This window comes from Puma concolor, chromosome D1 (genome assembly GCF_028749965.1).
Source record: "Puma concolor isolate L17-30 chromosome D1, mPumCon1.1.hap2, whole genome shotgun sequence".
NCBI lineage: Eukaryota > Metazoa > Chordata > Mammalia > Carnivora > Felidae > Puma > Puma concolor.
Genome location: NC_141676.1, coordinates 96,160,278 through 96,182,593, shown reverse-complemented (window position 1 = coordinate 96,182,593; position 22,316 = coordinate 96,160,278). Strand labels below are relative to the sequence as shown.

The 22,316-nt window shown below is 51.8% G+C and overlaps 1 protein-coding gene across 16 annotated transcripts in view; it reads left to right on the top strand.

Moving 5' to 3' along the window:
* Positions 1-22,316, top strand: part of GRAMD1B (GRAM domain containing 1B) — a 246,281-nt gene that overhangs the window by 214,806 nt on the left and 9,159 nt on the right. For all 16 annotated transcript variants that reach the window (XM_086678817.1, XM_086678807.1, XM_086678806.1 and 13 more), the window contains 13 exons: positions 1,316-1,400; positions 2,193-2,296; positions 3,050-3,145; positions 5,031-5,111; positions 8,556-8,671; positions 10,472-10,628; positions 11,803-11,992; positions 13,802-13,945; positions 14,895-15,013; positions 15,245-15,387; positions 16,799-16,902; positions 17,472-17,675; positions 18,763-18,853. In XM_086678817.1, the coding sequence (XP_086534943.1) occupies positions 1,316-1,400; positions 2,193-2,296; positions 3,050-3,145; positions 5,031-5,111; positions 8,556-8,671; positions 10,472-10,628; positions 11,803-11,992; positions 13,802-13,945; positions 14,895-15,013; positions 15,245-15,387; positions 16,799-16,902; positions 17,472-17,675; positions 18,763-18,853 (1,634 nt within the window). The remainder of the gene's footprint in view (positions 1-1,315; positions 1,401-2,192; positions 2,297-3,049; positions 3,146-5,030; positions 5,112-8,555; positions 8,672-10,471; positions 10,629-11,802; positions 11,993-13,801; positions 13,946-14,894; positions 15,014-15,244; positions 15,388-16,798; positions 16,903-17,471; positions 17,676-18,762; positions 18,854-22,316) is intronic.

Here is a 22,316-nt window from a genome sequence, read left to right as displayed (position 1 = left end):
GAGTTTGCTCACAGGCCAGCGAGCTTCACAGAAAGTCAAAAACGAACAGTCTAAGGTGCATTTCATTGCAGTTCATTGCACCCAGCTGTATGTCAGTGGATTCCCAGGGAAGTGGCTGAGAGCGTGTAAATGGCCAAGATCTATCTGTCGCCATCATCAGGACAATCTGTGTGCACCCGTGCACTCCTGGCATAAGTAGGTCAGTGAACCTCCTGGGTGGAGTACACATGTTTCTCTGTCGCAATGCATGGCTCTTCCTGGGTTGTGCACCTGTCTTCTTGTATCATCCTCGGGTACCTTTTTTTTTTAATTTTTCATTTTAATCTTAAGATTGTAAGTTTGGAAAGATCAGGATTCCTGTCTATTCAACTGGCTGATGGAATTTCCATGGAGGATTTGCTAAGGTAGTTTATGGGTATGAGTCTGCACGGAGGCACCCAAAAAGCTAGGTGGGCACAGGGTCACCTGGTGGCACCAGTGATGGGAGGTGAGCTCAGGACCAGGAATCCAGAAAGCTGCCCCTGACCAGCTGGAGAAACCTTGGGGAGGGGTCTCCTCTCTGGCCTTTGTTTCCTCATCAGTAATGGAAGTGTTGGAGTGGATAGTCTTATAAAGGGTGGGGAGGGAATGAAGGCTGCGTGCCTCTAGTTGCCAGGTGTGCTTTTAAATTCTCTACCTGTGTGCTTACCCTAGTACTAGCTTTACGGGTTTTTTAAAATCCAGTCTTGGTAAAGTGCAGGTCTTCTCCCTGCCCCGTTTTCCTGAGATAGAATTGAGATGTCACATTGATATAGTCCTCCATTTTGATTTCTTTTTTTTTCTTCTTGTGAATTTCATACACGGCCAAGTACTTACTGTATTAGTCATGATAACCACTTCTGAGGGATGCACTGAGTACCGTCATATTCTGGGTCCTCCCGGGGGGCTGAGGGAGCCCTTCTGGGCCCCTGTTTCACTGTCAAGGTGGTACTTCCTGGTGGCAGAAGGCAGGACAGCAATAGCTCTCATGGTGGGTCCCAGGAAGCTCCCTGGACGTGTCCCTCCTTCTTTTCTCTTCTTGGGATGTAATGTGGGCCCTGCTTCGTCTGTTTGACGTTTTTGCGTCGATGGCCACTTTTTCGGTGGCAGATTCTCTCCGCGGTGTTTTTCCATAATACCGAAGCTCCCTTTGCCTAACCTGGCCGCTTAGGGTCTGTGGGATAACAGGGCCTCATTTTTGCCTTTTAAACACGCAAGCAGGTGCTTTTCCTGCATCTGCCTCCCCAGCCCCACAGAACCTGGAAGCATCCTGCTAACCTTGGCCATTGTCATGCAGGTATTAAGCCCAACTTACAAGCAGAGAAATGAAGACTTCAGAAAGCTCTTTAAGCAACTTCCAGACACGGAGCGCCTCATTGTTGGTGAGCTGGGAGACCTGGGGATGGAGGGCAGGGGGCAAGAAGGAAGTCTGGGATCCCAAGGACAGCACTCAGGCTGCTTCTGTCTCGAGGTTGCCCACATAAAAGCCAGCCCAAGCGAGAACATCTTTCCGGGAGCAGAGAGAGAAGATGTCCAGAGCGCCGACCCCGGTGGTTGTGGCTCAGGGCTAAGTACCATGTGTGTGGTGGCCTTGACAGAAAGCCCAACCTAGAAGGAGTCTCTGCCATTCTTAACCTCTGTAGATGGCCCAGCGGTGAAGGGTTGGGGTAACTGTGTAGGGGAGGGGTATTCCTTGACTTAAAAAAAAAATTTTTTTTTAGTGTTTATTTTGAGAGAGAGAGAGCACGAGCAGGGGAGGGGCAGAGCAAGAGAATCCCAAGAAGGCTCCATGCTGTCAGTGCAGAGCCCCACGCAGGGCTCAGTCTCATAAAGCGTGAGGTCATGACCTGAGCTGAAATCAAGAGTCGGACACTTAACCGACTGAGCCACCCAGGCGCCCCGTGGCCTTTTCTACCTCCGACGTCTTTGCCCCGCCTCTGCCATCTCATCCATTCCTCTGCCTCCAGGCGAAAGCACGGTGATTTTTCAAATCACATGAGACACCAGGGACTCCCTTGGCCACTAGTTCAAGGGTCTCACCCACCTAGTGAGCCTAGTGAGTGGGAGGCAGTTGGGCTCCCCCAGTGCTGGTGGAGGGCGGGCATGCTTAACTTGTAGTGGTTCGCTGAAGATGCGTCCCGTCTCTGAGCTCTCTGCCCCCCATCCTACCACAGATTACTCATGTGCACTCCAAAGAGACATTCTTCTTCAGGGCCGACTCTACCTCTCTGAAAATTGGATCTGCTTCTACAGCAACATCTTCCGCTGGGAAACTCTGGTAAAGACCTGGGGCTTGCCTCCGGGGTTGTCCCCTTGGCTGTGACTGAACAAGCTGCCCCCACCTGCCCCTTTTTGTTGACTTCATGCTCCACCCACACCTTTGCACAATTCCTAAATGTACAGGCCGAGTCTTGAGGGATAGACCTCCTCTACCACGTCTTCCCCTACCTCCCTCCCTCCCTCCCGGGTGTGGAAGAGAGTGTGGGAGCATTTGCTTTCGGCAAATGCAGTTAAGTATTCTGCAAGGCGTAGGATAGTTGAGTAAAAGGAACATTGGCCTCAGAACTGGCTTGTACGTTATCTGCGTTCTCCACCTAGTGAGCTGTGTGCTACTAGGCTGGTCCTTTGCTCTTTCTCTATTTCCTTATCTTAGGAGATAAAGTGGGAAGGGTAAACTGGGTGACTTTTATGGTTGCATCCAGTGCCAGTGTTCTGTGTTTCTGTAAGTGGCAAGTAGCACGGGGCCTCTGCACGTTAATCGGACTGTGTAGACTTGAGAAAGAAGGCTCCCTGCACCAGGAGCTGAGGCACCCTTGGGCTCTAGGCGAGGCTCAGCCACCACGTCGCCCTGTGGCCTCCGTGAAGTAGGGGGCTAAACCAGATGATCTCTGAGGAGGTCCCTTCTAGGTTTAGAAATACGTAGACTGACACGTGATCTCCCCTCTCTGAACTGGGGCCGTGCGAATGCTCACTGCCGACTCAGTTAATGTCTCCTCTCCTTATCCACCCTCCCTTCCCTGTGGGGTGCCAGCTGACTGTCCGTTTGAAAGACATCTGCTCCATGACTAAAGAAAAAACAGCTCGCCTCATTCCCAATGCCATCCAAGTTTGCACTGACTCAGAAAAGGTAAGTGGAGTCCGACCTTGGACTTTCTGCTCCCCGCTGCCCCTGTCCCCAAGCCTCGCACTTCTGTCCCTCAGTTGCATGAATATGGAAGCCAGTAGGATGGCAGCGACAGATGGTCAGGTGATGCCGATCGTGGGGGTCGCCTCCACTGGGTCAGGGTGTTTGGATTCTGAGCAGGGGTGAAGATGGAACGGCTGAACGTTGCACTTGGAGCCAGAACACTTAAATTTGAGTCCCGTAACCGTAGGTGTGTTCCATTGCCTCTCTCAACCTAAGTTTTCCCATGTATAAAATGGAGCCAGCCATTCCTATAACACTCTTGAAATGACATCACATTTTTGGAAACACTAAATCGTGAAGCGTTGTACACATGTAAAATGTTATTATATATCCGTGTAGAGCTCATCAAAAGGGATGAGAGTCAGGGGCGCTTGGGTGGCTCAGTCGGTTGAGCGTCCCACTTCGGCTCAGGTCACGATCTTGCCGTTGGCGAGTTCGAGCCCCGCGTCGGGCTCTGTGCTGACAGCTCGGAGCCTGGAGCCTGCTTCGGATTCTGTGTCTTCCTCTCTGTCTGCCCCTCCCCTGCTCATGCTGTGTCTCTCTCTGTCTCAAAAACAAATATAAACATTAAAAAAAAAAGATTTAAAAAAATAAATAAAAAAGGGATGAGAGTCTGGTAGGAAATGGATTCGGCACATCAGGATGGGGAAAATGTGGTCGGTAACATTTAGGGCAGAGAAAACACTGTGATCTTTGATCTTTAACCAGAGCCTGAAGACTGATCGCTTCAGGGCTAGGGGTGGACCAGGCTTCTGCTGAACACAGGTCCGCCATGCCCTTGGACTGAGGCAGTTCAGTGGCAACAACCATGAGACTTTGGGGTCGGATGGTGTTTGGTTTGAATTCTGTTTTTTCTCACGAATCAGCTTTGTGATTACAGACGTCACCTGATCCCCACCAGCCTGTTTATTAGGTATTAGCAGTTACGTTTATTTTCCAAGGCTTTTGTGTGATTAAAATGAAGCAGCAGCATTTGGGAAGCGCCTGGATCGTGTTCAGTACCATCTGGTTTCCCATCATTTCCCTCCTGCACGTTATACATGGTCCCCACTAATGTGTAAGCACAAAGAACAGGAGTCCCTCCCTGTCCTGATTGCTGTTGTATCCCAAATGTGTAAAATCGTACCCAGCACGTACCACATTCAGTTATTTGTTGACTTAATATTGAAAGGGTGAGTGGGTTAGTGGGTTTGTCTTCTCAAGGGCCAGTTCACAGCTCACCACTTAATAACCCAGTTCTAGCCGGTAGTTGAAAGAAGCTTCTTTGGAGGTGGAAAGAAAAAGAAGCTTTTATGGAGGTGAAAACCTCCACCCAGAGAGAGAAGCACTTAGCATTTAGCATTTAACATGGGTGAATGAAGGACTTGGTGACAGTGAGGACTTAGGGGGTCCCAGGTACACAGACCCCGAGGATTCATCCCCATCGCGAGAGTGCCCTGGTGTCATGGTCACAGATAACTGTAGCATTTGGGGATGAATTCAGCAGCTTCTTTGTTTATTTTTGTTTTATTTTAATTAATTAATTTTAATGTTTGTTTTTGAGAGAGACAGAGTGTGAATGGGGGAGGGGCAGAGAGAGAGAGAGGGAGACACAGAATCTGAAACACCCTCCAGCTTTGAGCTGTCAGCACAGAGCCTGACGCGGGGCTTGAACTCAGCAACCATCAGATCATGACCTGAGCTGAACGGTCGGACACTTAACCGACTAAGCCACCCAGGTGCCCCAGCAGCTTCTTTTTTTTTTAAAGGATGAAGCACCCTGTCTCCTCCATTCGTTATATCGTGAGTCTTACCAGCTATTTCTTGCTGTTTTCCCCAAATCTAGCACTTTTTCACTTCATTTGGAGCCCGGGATAGGACGTACATGATGATGTTCCGGCTCTGGCAGAATGCACTCCTCGAAAAGGTAAGTGCCGCCCAGCTCCTTCCTTCAGCCTCAGCATGCATGCACATCCGTCTGGAATGCTCTTTCCCCCGAGGTGGGGGCCCCACGGAGAGATTGCTCTTACTGGGACATTGGCTTGCTCCAAAGCCGCCCACGTGTTCGGGAAAGCCCCCCAGACTCGGGGTGAGTTACGTCTTCTCCCACACGTGGTGCTGTGTGAGCAGCCTCGTCGCTGTCTGCACCGAGGCCTTCCTGGACCTCAGACACTTCAGTCCCACTGTTGTAAAATGTGCCAGCATTTGTTTTAGTCAGGAATGGTGAGACACACAGAGGTGGAGGTGACTGTTAGGAAAGGATCAGTTTTCAGGCTTACGGGTGCCTAGAGGCAGAGGTGCATCCCACCATGCAGAAACACACGGGGAAGTGCCAGCCGGCGTCAGCCAGGAGGCAGAGAGAGCAAGGGGGAAAGCATGCCAGAGCTTTTATTGTGATTTTTTTTTTTGCAGGAAGCAATAGGTGAGGCAGGGTAAGCAGGCGGACAGGTTGAGGATCAGCTACTTTGAATAATTCCATCTGGCTTCAGGGCACAGAGACTGTCTCTGGGTGCCTGGTACCTGTCCCTGGGGTACGTAAAGCTGCATACTAGGGACCTGGACTGTAAGAGCTGGAAAAGAAGGTGGTATCCACCTCGGATTGGTCAGTCGCGTGTGAAAGATGCACTTCAGGCACGTGATTTTCTATTTCCAGGAATTACCTAACCCCAGGAGGGGCAGTCCCTCCCCAGTGAGCAAGGCCTCAGATCCCGGAGCATCAAAAATACAGAAAATAGGGGGCGTCTGGGTGGCTCAGTGGGTTAAGCGGCCGACTTCGGCTCAGGTCATGATCTCGCGGTCCGTGAGTTCGAGCCCCGCGTCGGGCTCTGTGCTGACAGCTCGGAGCCTGGAGCCTGTTTCAGATTCTGTGTCTCCCTCTCTCTCTGACCCTCCCCCATTCATGCTCTCTCTCTGTCTCAAAAATAAATAAACGTTAAAAAAATAAATAAAATAAATAAGTAAATAAATAAACGTTAAAAAAAATACAGAAAATAGGGAAATAGAGTTAATACAGCCACAAGTTTGACTGCTTGAGTGTCTGAAGGACACTGAGGGGACACAGATAAATGTGATATCATGGCCACATTCCTTAGAAAACTCACACTCAGGTGTCAGGGTGGAGGGTGTGTTGATAAATAGCCCCCAAGCCAGGGAAAGAGACATAGGAAGAAGTTACATGGTTATAATTAGTTATTATATATATGACATGTATGTTATCTACCCTGATTCTATCCTGAACAATCTGAAGTAAACTGGGTAGATTTATTATTTAGAATTTCATGGGGCGCTTGGGTGGCTCAGTCGGTTAAGTGTCCGACTTCAACTCAGGTCACGATCTCGCGATCCATGAGTTCGAGCCCTGCGTCAGGTTCTGGGCTGACGGCTCAGAGCCTGGAGCCTGCTTCAGATTCTGTGTCTCCCTCTCTCTCTGCTCCCCCCCCCCCCCCCCCCCGTTCATGCTCTGTCTCTCTCTGTCTCAAAAATAAAATAAATGTTAAAAAAAAAAAAATTTAGCATTTCTTCTAACCTGATTCAGATTCTGTGTCTCCCTCTCTCTCTGCCCCTCCCCCGTTCATGCTCTGTCTCTCTCTGTCTCAAAAATAAAATAAACATTAAAAAAAAAACAAATTAGAATTTCTTCTAACCTGAAGATCTACAGCTCTGGCATAAATCTAGGTAACTTATTTGAGCTGAGATCTTCTGCCTTAAGTAGCTATCAACAATAGTAACATGATAATGTGTTTTAACGTCCACTGGCCTGTTGGATCTTCAGTTCACAACCACTGTCATTGCTGGATAAGACAGAGGGACGTCCATACGGTTCACAGGAACTCTCACAAAATAGATGTGTGCCGATTGTCGTTGACCTGGTTGTGGTCAATCAAGCCAAGCCAAATGGAATGGTCAGGGAAGGGTGTATGGAGAAGGGGAGAACATAGAATGGCAAAGGCGTCCCAGGTGGGATGAATGCTATACATAAGGGCCAAAGATAGGAGGCAGGAGGTCCAGATAAAGGAAAAGGAGATGTCTCCCTCTGGCTCTGTGAGGGCCAGCACCCGCCAGCTCAGGGAGAGCCCTGACTATGCTATTCTAGGCATTTCTCCTTAGGTGGAAACCCAGAACCCTGGCTCATGGCAATCTGCCAGCACCTGCTGCTTTTTTTTTTTTTTTTTCCCTTAATTTTTAATTTTATTGGGGGGGGAGTGGCAGAGAAAGGGGGAGAGAGAATTTCAAGTGGGCTCTGTGCTGATAGCACAGCGCCCGATGTGGGACTTGATCCCATGACCCTGGGATCATGACCTGAGCCAAAATCAAGAGTCAGACGCTCAACCGACAGAACCACCCAGGCGCCCCAGCACCTGCTTCTTAAACCATAACCTTGAAAGGATGGACTCGGAGAATTCTCAGATTCTTCATCGCATCTATTGATGGGAAACATTCTTTATGTTTCACTTAAAAATCTATCTTGGTATTTTGACTGCTTCTCTTTTTCTTAATTCTCTTGCTGTCTTTTTCACATACTTCCCTTACCACCTGCTCCCCCTCCTTCCAGTTTAAGACTCATTCATGGTCTATCCAGTCTTAGTTCTTCCACATTCCGTTGCCTCTTTCCCAAAAATCTGAACCCCATGCAAGCTCACTTTTCTGAGGACAGTACTTTTGAGGAGGACCTGTAGACACCCAGTGAAATAAGAAACTAGAACTAATACATAGAACTGTAGGCAAACTGATTCTGTGTGACAATAAAGAAGGAAGTGTTCAGGTAGCCAAGAGAGGGTTGGATGTGATGACCTTTGAGGTCCCTTGAACTATGAGAATATAGACTTCTTTCCAACCACAAGAACTGTCCAACTATGGAATGGGTCTCTGAGGTCACACCTCATTCTTGAACATGAGGCAGTAGGGCCTACGTGGCCAGCATTAGTATAAAGAGATATCTGAGGTGTTGGGTAGACTGGCTCAAGGGACCGAGTCCGAATCAGACGCTCTGTGATCAGCTTGGCCCCAGAGTAACACTGGCTTATGATGCCTAATGCTCGACCTCATCCATAGGAGCAAAAGATGGATAGTTACCGTCCTTAAGGGGCCAGTTGGTTCCATTATGCAAACCTGAGTTGTGGGGACAGGTCAAGTTCCTGGCTCTACTGAAGCCATATTTTTGGCAGAAGATAGGTATCTGACGATGGGCTTGGAAAAGGGAAGAAGAGGTGGAGGAAGCTGTCACAGAGGCGTTACTCTCCTCTTCGTCCAGCAAAGGAGCATGGAGGCCAGCTTCTCCTTCCCTCAAGGGAGTCCAGCTCAACTCAGTGCCTCCATGTAGAGTGGGGTCCTGAGGAAGGAAGGGTCACAGTCACTCTGTTGTCTCCTGCAGCCCCTCTGTCCCAAGGAGCTCTGGCACTTTGTTCACCAGTGCTATGGGAATGAATTGGGCCTTACCAGTGACGACGAGGACTACGTGCCCCCCGATGATGACTTCAACACTATGGGGTGAGAAGGCAGAGGGAAGCTTCTCCAAGAGGGACTGGAATGGTGGGGACAGCCTTCCCGGGGAGTGATGTCTAAGTGAGGCCCTGATGGAAGTGAGGGGGTCAACCATGAGCTTACCTGTGGGAGACTTTCCCAGGCAGAGAGAAAAGCAAGCGGGTGGGTGGAATGGACAAAGCACAAGCGGGAAGAGGTGAGGCCAAGGGCCAGATTCTAAAGGCCTTTTGGCCAACTTGATGATTGGCTCTCACTCAGAGTGGGACAGGAAGCCCTGGGAAGGCTTTGAGTAGGTAATTGATAACTGACTTAACATTTTAATAGGATCACTCTGGCTCCTGGGTTGAAAATAGATCAGGGAGGAGCAAGAGCAGACAGGCTAAGAGGCTTGAATAATTTAGATCATTTAGATGAGAGGTGAAGGTGGTTTGGACCAGGAGGGTAGCAGTAAAAATGGCAGCAAGTGGTTAGTTTCTGAATATATTTTTGAAAGTAGAACCGGATACATTTTGAAGGATTTGCTGACAGATTGGAAAGGAACCAAAAATGGCTTTAAGGTTTTCTTGGATTTACCAACTGGAAGACTAGAGAAGTTCCAAACCGAGATGGACAATACTATAGACCAGATTTGGGGGAGAAGATCAGGCAGGTTAGGTCTCAGAGGACTGTTAGCCAGGTGGAGATGTCACATAGACATTTGTGTTTGTGAGTGTGGAGTTCACGAGGGAAGTGTGGGCGAGGGACGTAAATTAGGGAATTATGAGTGGATAGCCGTGAGATTGGCTGAAGCCACCAAGTGGCTGAATGAACATAAGAAAAGAAGTTCAGGGACTCAGCTTGGGGACACTCAACAAGAAGGAGAAGCAACAAAAGAAATCCTAGAAGAACAGCCAGCCAGGCAGGAGGAAGACTGGGAGACCTGGCATCCTAGAGGCCAAGGGAAGGAGGCTTTAGGGAGAAGGAAGCATCGTTGTATCTCATGCTGTCGATGGATTGAGAAAGATGGGAATGTGGGTAGGTGGGGGCCCAGTGGTGGTGTGTGAGGCACAGAGCAGTAGAAGGCCAGAAAAGAGCACCGAATGTGTCGAAGGTAGACCTGGGCTCAGGTAGGATTTCCGACATTTAGTGGTAGTTATCACTTAATCTCTGTGAACATCTGTCTATTTGATTATCTTTAGGAGGCACATAATAGATTACTCAAGAGCTGTCATGCATCCAGATGGGGCGATAGGTAAAGTTTAAGATGTTGGTGACGGTGATGATTGCTTCCTTGGGAAAGGCTACAGTGACGTCCCTGAAGTGTCCCTACAAGGACACCCACCTCTACCTCAAGGAGGGTTTCCCTTCAGGCGTCCAAGGCAAAGAAGTTCACTAGTTAGGATACAGAATCTGGACATTATCAACAAAAGGCCCTCGTGTCCGGGGTCTCATCCTCATCACTGTGTGGGAAATAAAATGTGTGTTCAGAGACCGGTTATTTCATTCAAAGGGTCAGGTTGGGATGGGATGGGATGCCAGTGGGCGAAAGATAGTTTAAGACACATAATGGTTGTATTTAGGAATGGTTAAATCTAAGAAAAGGTGACTTTGGAGCCAGACATTGTACATGGGGCTGGGGGTGCAGGGTGGGGAGAAGGCGCCAGGAGAACAGTGTAGCAGGGGGGTGGTGTTTTGAGGAAGATCATTCACAAAGCAAAGAAGCAAGAAAGCCGATAGTTTGGGATGGGGTGGACAGATCTGGGGCTCTTAGAATAGTTGGCGGTCTTGGCAACAAGGTTAACAGGAATGTATGGTGTCCTCTCTCAGCTACTGTGAGGAGATCCCCGTGGAAGAGAATGAAGTGAATGACAGCTCGTCGAAAAGCAGCATCGAGACCAAGCCAGATGCCAGTCCTCAGCTACCCAAGAAATCCATCACCAACAGCACGCTGACATCCACAGGGAGCAGCGAAGCCCCCGTGTCGGTATGGGCAGTAAGACCTTTCTTCCTCCCCCAATCCAGTGGCCAGTGTTTCCCAGCTGAGCTAACTTCACAGGACCCCAGCCTGGGGAGTGGGCAGAAGGGAGGTTGGTTACCCTGTGGTCAGTTTATTCACGGAGGCATCCTAGAGCCGGTGGGCTCTCTGTTCTAACAGCATAGTCCCAGGATCCAGAGCCGGGTTCTCGGTGCCTTGAATATAAGATTTTGTTTGCTTTCTGAGTGGATAAAAACCATTCCAAGTTCACTGATGTGGGCTTCACTCCCGGTGGAGTGTTCCAGATCAGCCCCTCTGTGGAGAATTATCCCAGGTTTTGTGTGTGTGTGTGTGTGTGTGTGTGTGTGTGTGTGTGTGTGTGTGTGTTTACTGCCTTGATCTGAGGTCAAAATCATGTATGAATCTGGGACTATATACCTCTTTCCTGTTCATTCAATAATTAGTTTTTGAGTTCCTAGTGTATATACACTCCGATTTAATTTTCCCACTGTAGCTAGACTTTGTGAAAGAGAGAAAAATGTGTTCAGAAGAAAGACCTTTATTCTCTGCGACTTGGTTACAGAGGGGATGGAAACCTGATGAAGGAAGTGTCAGGTGGCTGGCAGGTAGAAGAATGGGTGGGGTTTCTTGGAAAGGATTCCCCGAGAGGGGGGCCTCCTGTTCCACTGGCGTAGGGGTCAGGCAGACCACCTGGCCTTGGAATGAAAACGTTACTCGTTTGGTGCCAAATCTCCATTTTCTGTCTCTGAGGTTATCTCAAAAACGGAAAGACCTGTATCTCTTCCCTTCCAAGGCTAAGGGGAGAATAAATTTAAAAACGCCGATGAAGCTTTTGAGCTTCTGAGCAGACGGGTCATAGCCAGAGGCAGGCTGACGTGTTGTCACCTGGCTCCAGGGACAGAGCTGTGCCTGAAGGCACTAACTCTGCTCACTGCTGGGGCTTGGTGTGCTCTTTCATGGTGAGCAAGACAAGGGCAGAACCTTCTTCTGTGTTCTCCCATCTTCCACGGTGGAGCTGGGGAAAACCCCTGGAGTGTGACTCCAGCCCAGCTCCTGAGCAGCTGTGTTGTGAACGTGAGCGCTCCCCAGGCTGGGGAAATCTCCCTTTGGAGACCCCCCAGCAGGTTGCCCCTGTCGGGTGACGGCTTCGTCCCCACTCTAGTTTGATGGCTTGCCCCTGGAGGAGGAGGTGCTGGATGGCGATGGGTCCCTGGAGAAGGAGCTTGCCATTGACAACATCATCGGGGAGAAGATGGAGATCATCGCACCCGTGACCTCCCCTTCGCTGGACTTCAATGACAACGAGGACATCCCCACCGAGCTCAGTGACTCTTCCGACACCCATGATGAAGGTGGGCATTGGAAAATGGGTGTGCAGCGTGGCCCTTCCTCTCTCCATTTTGAAGGCTAATGGGATGTCGTGTAGGAAGGCTGGAGTCCGTGTCTGGGCTTCCAGTGGAAGGGCGGGTGGGTAACAGAGCCTTTTTTTTTTTTTTTTTTTTTTTTAATTTCATTTGTTATTAACATACATTTTTCAGGGTAGTCACTGCAGGATCCATGTTATGCCATATTTGTCTTTCTTCACTCGATGGATAATGCTTTGTCGTGCCATCCCGTCTTGTCACTAAGTGTACCCCCCGTTGCCTTGTTCGTTGCCCATAGAGATGCGATGCAGGGCAGTGTATATGCCACAGCAAAGTGCCAGTCAGCTGCTTCCTGGAAATAATCAGATTTTTTTTTTTAATGTTTGTTTATTTTTGAGCGAGACAGAACATGAGCGGGGGAGGGCAGAGAGAAAGGGAGACACAGAATCCGAAGCAGGCTCCAGGCTCTGAGCTGTCGGCATAGCCCCCGATGCGGTGCTCGACCTCGAACTCACAAACCATGAGATCGTGACCTGAGCTGAAGTCGGACGCTTAACCGACTGAGCCACCCAGGTGCCCCTGGAGATAATCAGATTTTATTAGAACCTTGCTTTAGTGACTCCAGCATTGGGCTTTCAGACCAGGCTACAAGGAAAGGTATTGCTGGGTCACTCGGACTCCAGAGTCTGCCTTTCTCTCCAGTACTTCTAGGTAGTATTTCTTACCTCATTCCTGCACAGGGTTAGCTTCTAGGACCTAGCTTGGGAATGTTTTGCTTCTGACATTCCAGGGCTAGAAGCCAAATTGTCAGTGTTCATGAAATTGGCTGATCCACTGAACTGGTGGTAGGCTGACTAGTAAGTGTATGTGGACGGTGCTCATTTGAACATCTGTGGACAGTCCCTCCTGTGGTCACCCCGAGTGTCTTTCTCTCCCCTGCCTGGTTTCCCTACTCCATCTAGGATGCAGGGCCAGTGCAAATGACTGCACGGGTTGGGTACCGCATAGCAAGGGCGCCAGTCACGTAAACTCAGACATGACCACTCCCATAGTGCTTGTCTTGTGCAGTCATGGGCCCTGTGTGACGCTTCTGAGCCACAGGGGTGCCAGCAATGGCAGCATCGTGCCTGAGATCACATACCAGCCTCCGTAGGTGCGGCAGTTAGGGACTGTGGGGTGCCGAGGGCTTTAGCAGCACGCCTGCACCCTCAGGAACATTCTCCCGGAGCAAATAGAGACCGGAGAAAGGTGGAGGGTGTGGAAATCCTGGGGGAAACATCGCAGTGCCTTATGGAAGCGGAGCAGGGCTTGTATGGTTAAGAGATCACGGCCCTGCAGACCAGCCCAGCCTTAGAAGCTTTTATATAAACAGGTTATTCCAGATGAATCCATGTCCCTTTAACGCACTTGTGCCATGGTTACAATGCCTTTTGTCGTCTCTCGTGGTTAACTTACAGGCTCTGGATAACTGGTAACTTTGAGGTTATCAGTTCAGCTCAGGAAGTGAGATCTGAGTTTTAGTCTAAGATCACCTTGATTAGGAAAGAAGCCTTGAAAACAGAAGAGCCGATAGCACATTTCCATACTCTTTGTCAAGCGAGGCCGAATAGAACGCCAGTTAGAGTAAGTTTGTGCACGCGGGCGAAGGAGGAGACAGGGCAGAGGTGAGGTCATTAACCACTACCCACCCCGGCCGCCCTTGACCCTTGGTAAGGCCACATAAGCCACAGAGACGTAACTGCTCTGGGGGCGTCCCTGGGGCCATCTGCCTTCACTCTCCGTGGCTCTTCGGTGCAGGGGAGGTCCAGGCCTTCTACGAGGACCTGAGTGGCCGGCAGTACGTGAATGAAGTCTTCAACTTCAGTGTGGACAGGCTCTATGACCTGCTGTTCACCGACTCGCCCTTCCAGCGGGACTTCATGGAGCAACGGCGATTCTCCGGTCAGTCCTTCCGGGGCCGGTGCCTCCCGTCCCTTCCCTCTTGGCCACACTTCTTCCTTTTCTCCCCAAGCTCCTTCCTGTTCCAGGCCACCCAATGGCCCGGGGCACCCCCTTTCCGGCTCCCCCAGGGCCCTGCTGGTTGCTCCCCCCGCCCAGCACTCAGTGCCAGGCCCCGGAGGCTCACCAGCGGGCAAGACCTCCCGGAGTCCACCATCTAACAAAGAGTAGCCGCGACCCTTTCCCAGTAGGCACCCATGGTGTGCCAGGCACATGACGTTATCTCGTGTGACCCTCGGATCTGCCACGTGTGCGAGCACTACGATCCCCAGGGTACCGAGGAGGAAACCAGAATTCAGACTGTTCTTGCTTGCCCGGGGCCACGCAGCCAAGTAGAGCCCGAGCCAGGATTCAAACCTAGGACTCTCTGCGTTCCTGCTTTGTACCTGCGCGCTCCTGTCTCCTCCCCTTGCCCCTGTTCTGCTCCCCAGCAGGCGTGTGGCTCTGGCCCAGCAGAGCTACTAGGCATCTGAGTCTGTGAAAGAGCATCTAGAGCGTAGCCCTCTGCCAGGAGGAGAGGGCATGCTGCGGGCACGGGGAGGACACGCCTTAGAGGAGAGGGCTTGTTCCCAAGGATCCCAGGCCCTCGTCACAGTGGCTCCAGTGTTGCCGGCACCCCCGCAGGTGGCCCCGAGACTGCCTGTCCCAGCCCCAGGAACAATCAGCATTCTGGAGCCCTGTGCAGAATTTCGGCAATGCTACAATGAGCCTCTTTCTGCTTCGACTCCCCCTCCTCCCCTCCTCCTCCCCGGGCCCTCAGGCTCCCACTGGCTTCCTTTTGGGGGTCAGTCGGCAGTCAGTACAGTCAAGAGTTCAGTTGGAGGGGAAATTCGGATATGGTGAGGGCATGCCTCTTTCCCTCCCTCATCCCAGGGCTCTTCTCCACCCTCAGATATCATCTTCCATCCATGGAAGAAGGAAGAGAATGGCAACCAGAGCCGAGTGATTCTCTATACCATCACCCTCACCAACCCTCTGGCTCCTAAAACTGCCACTGTCAGGGAGACACAGGTGAGTTGAGGGCAGGGGCACCGAAGAGCGGCAGGAAGAAGGATCAGGGCTAGTACGCCAGGAAGAAGTTCCCGGGTTGCAAGCATCGTCTAGCCCTGAGGTGGGAACACCTAACGTCCTCCCATTCCCAGTGTTTCTGGGTCCTCCGCCTAGAAGTGTGCGGTGGGCAGGGGAGATGCTTCCCTTCCTTGCTTCTCTTTAGCGATGTCCGGTGGACCCTTCTCCCCACAGACCATGTACAAGGCGAGCCAGGAGAGTGAATGTTACGTGATAGACGCCGAGGTCCTCACGCACGACGTGCCCTACCACGACTACTTCTACACCATCAATCGCTACACCCTCACCCGCGTGGCTCGGAACAAGAGTCGACTCAGGTGTGGCGTCTGGAGGGCCTGAGCGGGTTCACAGGAAGTCCCTGGTGTGCACGGATGTCCTCGCTCATGCAGTGGCAATAAAACGGGTGTTTGGTGAAAGGCTACAGGGAGCCCTCTTGGGAATCGGGACGTTCTGCACACCCACGTCTCAAAGGGGCCTGCACCTTTCTCATCCTCCTCTTTAAAAAACAGTTTTTGGGGGGGTGTCTGTGCTGCTGTCTGCGTTTATCTAAACCTCCCTCCTTCCTTCCTTTATTACCCCCCCGCCGCCCCCTCGTACCTCCTGTCCCCTCCATCCTTCGCCCCCGCACAGTGTCTAGGCTTCTCCCTTCCAGCTTCTTTGGAGAGTTTCCTGACTAGACGTTCTTTCTATTCAGTTCACAGGGGAGGCAGCTTGTTGACCTCAGATAAACCTCTGTAGAAAGGCACCCGCCTGTAACCCCCTGAACACTTCTCGGGGGACAGGGTGAGGTGGCTCGCAAGCGTAGGCATGCTGACGTCAGGCCAGGGCGTCCCTGAGGACGGTTGGGGGGAGAGGAGGGCAGGCAGCCGTAAAAATAGGAGCATAGGGGTGCCCAGGTGGCTCAGTCAGTTAAGTGTCCAACTCTTGATTTCAGCTCAGGTCATGATTTCACAGTTTGTGGGATCAAGCCCTGCCGTGTCGGGCTCTGTGCTGACAGCCTGGAGCCTGCTTGAGATTCTCTCTCTCCCTCTCTCTCTCTGCCCCTCCCGTGTGTGTGCGCACGTGCTCTCTCTCTCTCTCTCTCTCAAGATAAATAAACATTAAAAAGACAGGAGCCCTGTTTCAGAGCCGCTGTGTAGGAGTGGAAGGGGATAGTATGCAAGCAGAGAGACCCGTGACTGGGAGGGAGAATATTTGGAAAAAAGCAAGAGCTGGCAAGGTCAAGGTGGGGAGGCAAGAGCCAGGGCTGGTAGCAGATCATGCTCTGAAAGGTGGGAATGATGGAACCCTAGAGCCTGATATGGACTTGAAAGTGTCTGCAGAAAGCAAAAAGGAGCCCCATGGCTGGCTGGCACCATCTGGAGGAGACAGCGTGGTGTCACAATAGAGCTATGGGCTTGGAGTCGAGAGCCCTGTTGTTAGCCTTCGGTCCGCTAGACTAGTCTAGAACTCCCGTTGTCTCACCTGCAAAGTGAGGATAAAGCCACCAGTTCCACTGATCTCCAAAGGCGGCCAGGGAGACCAGATGGCGTGGTGGGTGTGGTGTGAAGGGACTTTTCACCTCGTAAAGTGCGGGACAAATGCGAAGCCGCTTTGGACTTAAACCTGAAATCACTTCTCGGCCTTTTGGCTAAGATCAAGTGTGGACTTAAACCTGAATTTCTTTTTGCACAGCAGGGGAGGGTCTGCCCAGGAAATGGCTGATCGCGTTTCTGGCTTTTCCCTCAGGGTCTCCACAGAGCTGCGCTATCGAAAACAGCCCTGGGGGTTAGTGAAGACCTTCATCGAGAAGAACTTCTGGAGTGGGCTGGAGGACTACTTCCGCCACCTGGGTGAGCATGCGCTGTAGCCATCGGTGCTGCTTGAACTGCATCCGGCCGCCACCATCCAGGGGACCAGGAGACATGGAGAGTGGAGGGAGGGCAGACCGAGATGGGGAAGGAGTATCATGGGGTCCCTAAGTCCGCCCCAGAAATGGATACAGAATTGGGCATGTATGGGAACGTGTGCATTTTCCAAGAGATTCTGTCTGTAACTTTTACGGGATCTGTGACTTTCCCATCTGATTACACCGGTGGTAATTCAGTTATGGAGAGGAAATAAAAGCCTGTGAATGCTTCCATTAGGAAATGGGGTATGCCCCAAGTTGTGCACATGAGGGTGCAGATCCTGGGGACCTAGGTCCACAAAATGTTGAGCAACCCTGAAGAGGGGTTGGGGTGGGGCTGAATCCCAGCTTCCTGAGGCCCGTGGCCATCCCCGAGGGACCCCCCGCCCTTGCATTCAGTGTCCCAGAGTACAGTATGGGAAGATGGCTCTCTCAGCTAGGAGCAGACAGCTGTTTCTGGAGGCCAGTGTGTCGAGCTGGAGGTATAGGCAGATGGCCTTTCGTCTGTGACAGAGAGCGAGCTGACCAAAACGGAGAGCACCTACCTGGCTGAGATGCACAGACAGTCTCCCAAAGAGAAGGCCAGCAAGCCCCCAACGGTACGGAGGAGGAAGCGCCCCCATGCTCACCTGCGGGTGCCTCACCTGGAAGAGGTGATGAGCCCCGTCACCACACCCACTGATGAAGATGTGGGCCACAGGATCAAACACGTGGCAGGTGCGTGCCAGGTGGGAGTGGGGGCGTGGCTCAGGGCTTTGACCCAGAGCCGTGTGCCCAGGCCGAGGCGTATGCGTGCACACGCTCCTTTTGCATCCTCGGGTATAGATTGTGTATGATTTGCACACGACTCCTTAAATTTCAGCCTCCGGATCCTCTACCTATTTCCCTTTGCCCTTTAATGTCCTCAGTCCCTGCTGAACCCACGTGTGGGGTCTGCTGAATAGACGTGACCTGAACTCCGTGTCCCTGTGGATAGACTCAAATGTGCAGCTTCCAAACTTGGGGCAAATGCACCAGGGACAAGCCCCAGTGCAGACGCCAGAGATGACCTCATAACCTGAATGTCAGAGAGCCCAAGGCAGCCCCCCTCCCCTGGCCCCCACAGGCCCACTGAGGACCTGCCCTACCGGACAGTGGACTCCCTTGACCTGTCTCCCCCTTGCATCCAGCATGCACAACCTCATGTCTTCTCAGCCATGGCGACATGCAGCCATAAGAAGCCTTAGAGACGGCTAATCTGGCAGTTTTTAGGCTATGCTTCGCACAGCCGTGGGCGTTCCTCAAGATGGGGACAGGAGAGGAGGAAAGAGCCAGCCTTCCACGTCCCTCCCCTCAGTCTCAACCGGAGCACCCCGCCTTAGGTGTTTTATATGTAGGATTTCTGACCAGCACGGCGTTTGAATAAACTGAGTCTCAGGCATTGAGACTTGCTCAGCATCTCGTAGCGGGTTATAAATAAAGCGAGGGGGGAGAGCGGTCTCTAGTCCTCGCCGCAGGCTGTTGCCTGAGCCGTGGCTAAGCTGTGGGCACTTTGTCCCGCCCCTGCGTGTCCCAGTTACGTAAGGCTGTTGAGTTTCCCGTGCGTTTGGTGACTTTAATGTCCGCGTTGCTGGGCCCACCCCAGACCTTGCCCTCGAGGAGTTTCCCTTGTACTTTTGTGGAGGCCGGGTGTATCTATCCTGTCATCATGACAGCGCCACGGACGTTGTCTTTCATCCCCTGAGGCTCTGTGCGTGACCGCCGTCAGAGCAGCCAGCGGACTTGAGCGCCACAATGGTGACGGCGTCTTTACTCTCCCCCACAGGTTCCACGCAGACACGGCATGTCCCCGAGGACACCCCTAACGGCTTCCACCTGCAGAGTGTGTCCAAGCTGCTGCTGGTTATCAGCTGTGTGTAAGGGATTCCAGGCTCTTCCCCAACCTGCCCTCCCTGCCTGCTGGCCCCTCAGGCGTATGAGCACCCCCACACCACAGCCCTGCTTCTTCTTTGTCCTCTAGGCTTCTTCCTTCAGATCAGTCGCTCTGTCCATCATTCCTTGCCTCTTTGCTTCTTTTTCTCTGTTTTATTTAGCATTTGCTGTAAGCTAGGCCTTCGGGATTGAGCAGGGGATTCTCTGCATCCATGCCCTTAGGAACTCAGTTTCAAGGGGATAGGACAGGCAGCAAATTGAGAATTACCGCACCGTTGGGAAAATACTAACGTAGAGATGCTACACAGCATCTTCGGAGCCCATTCGTTCATTTGGGAGGGATGTTCTGTGGCTCTGCTGTGTGCCAGGTGCAAGGACCATGCACTCCTGGGCCCCCACTTTGGCGGGAGAGCCAGACAAAATCAATGACTACAGTCCAGAAAGGCGTATGCTTATGTTCATGTAAATAATTTATAATAGTGCCATAATGTTATAAAACGGTAGGCTCAGTGCCATTCATAGAAGGATGCTGGGCAGGGAGAGAGGGCATGGAAAGAATGCGGGTGTAGGGTGGGGAGAGCACAGCTGTCTGCAATTTAGTAAGCCCGCAGCCCGCCCCAGACGCCCCTGCATCCCTGTGAGCGCGGGGTGCCTGAGACAGCCGAGTGCTGACCGCTCGCGCTCTGTTCACCTGGTGCCTCTACCCCCGCCTTTCCTGGGGGTTGGGCTGTGCCGTGAGCTTACGGGGGCACAGCTGGTGAGGGGTGTGGGGGCTGCCTAGACGCAGGCCCTGCCAGTCATGCACCAGGCACTAGCCTGCCTCCAGATCTTCCTTTTTGTGACACCCCCTCCTCCCTCCTTCAACCCCCACTAAAGTGTTTTCAGAGAGGCAGAAGCAGGGGCACAGCCCAGCCATGAGGGAACCCTGAAGGAGGCCCTGGAGTGACATGGTTTGTTTTGCCTTTTTTTTTTTTTTTTCCAAAATGTTTATTTATTTATTTTAGAGAGAGAGAGAGAGAGAACAAGCAGGGGAGGGGCAGAGAGAGCAGGAGAGAGAATCCCAAGCAGCCACCACACTGTCAGCGCAGAGCCCGACGTGGGGATCAGTCCCACAACCGTGAGATCATGACCTGAGCTAAAATCGAGAGTCAGACGCTAACCGACTGAGCCACCCAGACGCCCCACTTTTGCATTATTTAAAAAAGTCACTGTGACAGCCATGCGCGGAAGCCTAGAGAAGGAAGGGCTGGAGGCGGGCAGGCCAGTCAGAGTAAGTGGCAGTGACGTAGGTGAGCGTGACTGTCCGGCAGGCGAGCGATTGGGGCTGACAGGTCCTCCAGGGGGAAGACCCGTTAGCCACGCGGTTGGGTAGCCGAAGAAGAGGAATGACCGCAGCGAGCACCCGTAGATGGTTGTGTCATTAACAGAACAGGCACAGGGTTGTCAGAGAAGCTGCTCTGTGTGTCTTGAGTGTCCGCGTGTGTCTTGAGCTGCCGAAGGTTATATCCAGGCGGAGGTGACAGGTACTTGCTGATGCGGACCTGGAGCGAGGCAGAGAAGCATGGGTCACGGATGCTGGTTTAGTCAGCAGTAGCATGAAAACCGTGGGTGCAGATGAGACCATCCTCCGAGGACAGCAGGGTGGGTGGGGGCGAGAAAGAGCAGGGCTGCAGACAAGGCCCCTGTGAGGAACGTGAGGCAGGCTCTCTGCTAACCTTAACTGAGTATGTAACAAAAGTAGATGGAAAATTCTTCTGTGAGTGGCCTAAGAAGCCAAGTTATTTTCACAAAATCAAATGCAGGGATGTGTCCGGGTGGCTCAGATCAGTTACGCAGCCGTCCGTTGGTTTCGGCTCAGGACATGGTCTCATGGTTTATGAGTTCGAGCCCCATGTCAGGCTCTGCACTGACAATGTGGAACCTGCTTGGGATTCTCTCTCCATCTGTCTCTGTCCCTCCCTGCTTGTTCGTGTTCTCTCTCTCTCTCTCTCTCAAAATAAATAAATAAATCCTAGAAAAATTCAAATGCAAAGACAGCTGTAAGACCAGTAAAATTCACATTTAGCAGCATCCATTTGACGTGATTCGTACTGTTCTGTAAAGTCTCTCCTGGTTGGGTTTGGGAGATAGGAAACTTTAACCTCAGGTAAGTTCCCTGAGCTTTTTCTGCATGTTGACTTATTTAAGTAGGCCTGCTCTTAATTAAGTACTTATTTAAGTAGGTCTGCTCTCCTCAGTCAGTGGTATAGCATGGCATTAACTAACTTTGGGGCTTTATTAGTTTGGGATAATCAGACCTCACCTTTCAACACCAGGGGGCTCAGGCGAGGGATCTGCTGACAATGTGCATGTGGAATGGACCTGTGTAGCACCGACCACCCTGCGTCTGGCAGGACCGCACCGCCGTTCGCCTGCCTTGAGGCAGCTCGGCTCTCCCTCCTCTTTTCTCCGTTTAGACTACTGCAGGACCCTCCCTCAGCATGCAGGGGTGTCCCTGGACCTTCACTGAGCACAGGCAGGATTATACTAAACACAGACCCAAATGCAGGAGCTGAGATTGTGTGCGGCACATGCCGAAGAGGTGGGCATTCCGATCTCCTCTGGCGTGTGCTGATACAATTAAAGACGGTATCCATTGAGAGTCAACGCAATATTTAGAGACTCTTCTGGAGAACTCACAGAGCCCCGAGAACACGGCCCGGTAGGGTCAGGCATTTGCAGCCGCCAGCTCCAGGAATACTACCTTCCATGCAGAGAACAGAGAACAGCACAGTATCTCTCTCTGTCTCTCTCTCTCTCTCTCTCTCTCTGTCTCTCTCACACACACACGTGCACACACACACACACACACACACACACACACACTTCGAAAGGTCAAAGGCATAGTGTCAGATTTTCTTTGTTGGTCCTTTTCCATCTTTCACTCTGTCTTCCCGGGATGCCATCTTCCCTTTTCCTGTGTGTATCCTGATCTGGGCCTGTACCTCCTCTAACGATAAAACCGCCCTTCATCGAGGGCTTCCTGGGTGCAGGGTGCTTTATGTCCACTTCGACCCATGCATGTCACAGCTCTAGCACGGTAGGCACCGTCCCTGTTGAGGAAGGGGGTTCGGAGAAGCTAGGGAACTTCATCAGAAGTTAAGAACCTTGAAGCGGCAAGCCGGGATCGTTCCCAGTTCCGTGTGTCTCTCGGTCCCCTTGCTACCCAGGTCTTCATCTCTCTATTCCGTGACTTGTGTCCTAAGATGATCTTAATGGCAGCCAATGACACCGAGGGAAGAAGAGAATGTCCCCATTCTCTCGGTGGCTCTCTGTCCCCCCGGATCCTCCTTACCACCTCCCTGTCTCTGACCAGTTCCGGCCCAGACCGGGGAGCCTCGTGACCCCAGCTGGGACTGGGCAGGTACCAGGAGGAGACTGCCCTTTTTAAGGCATCCCGCTAACACC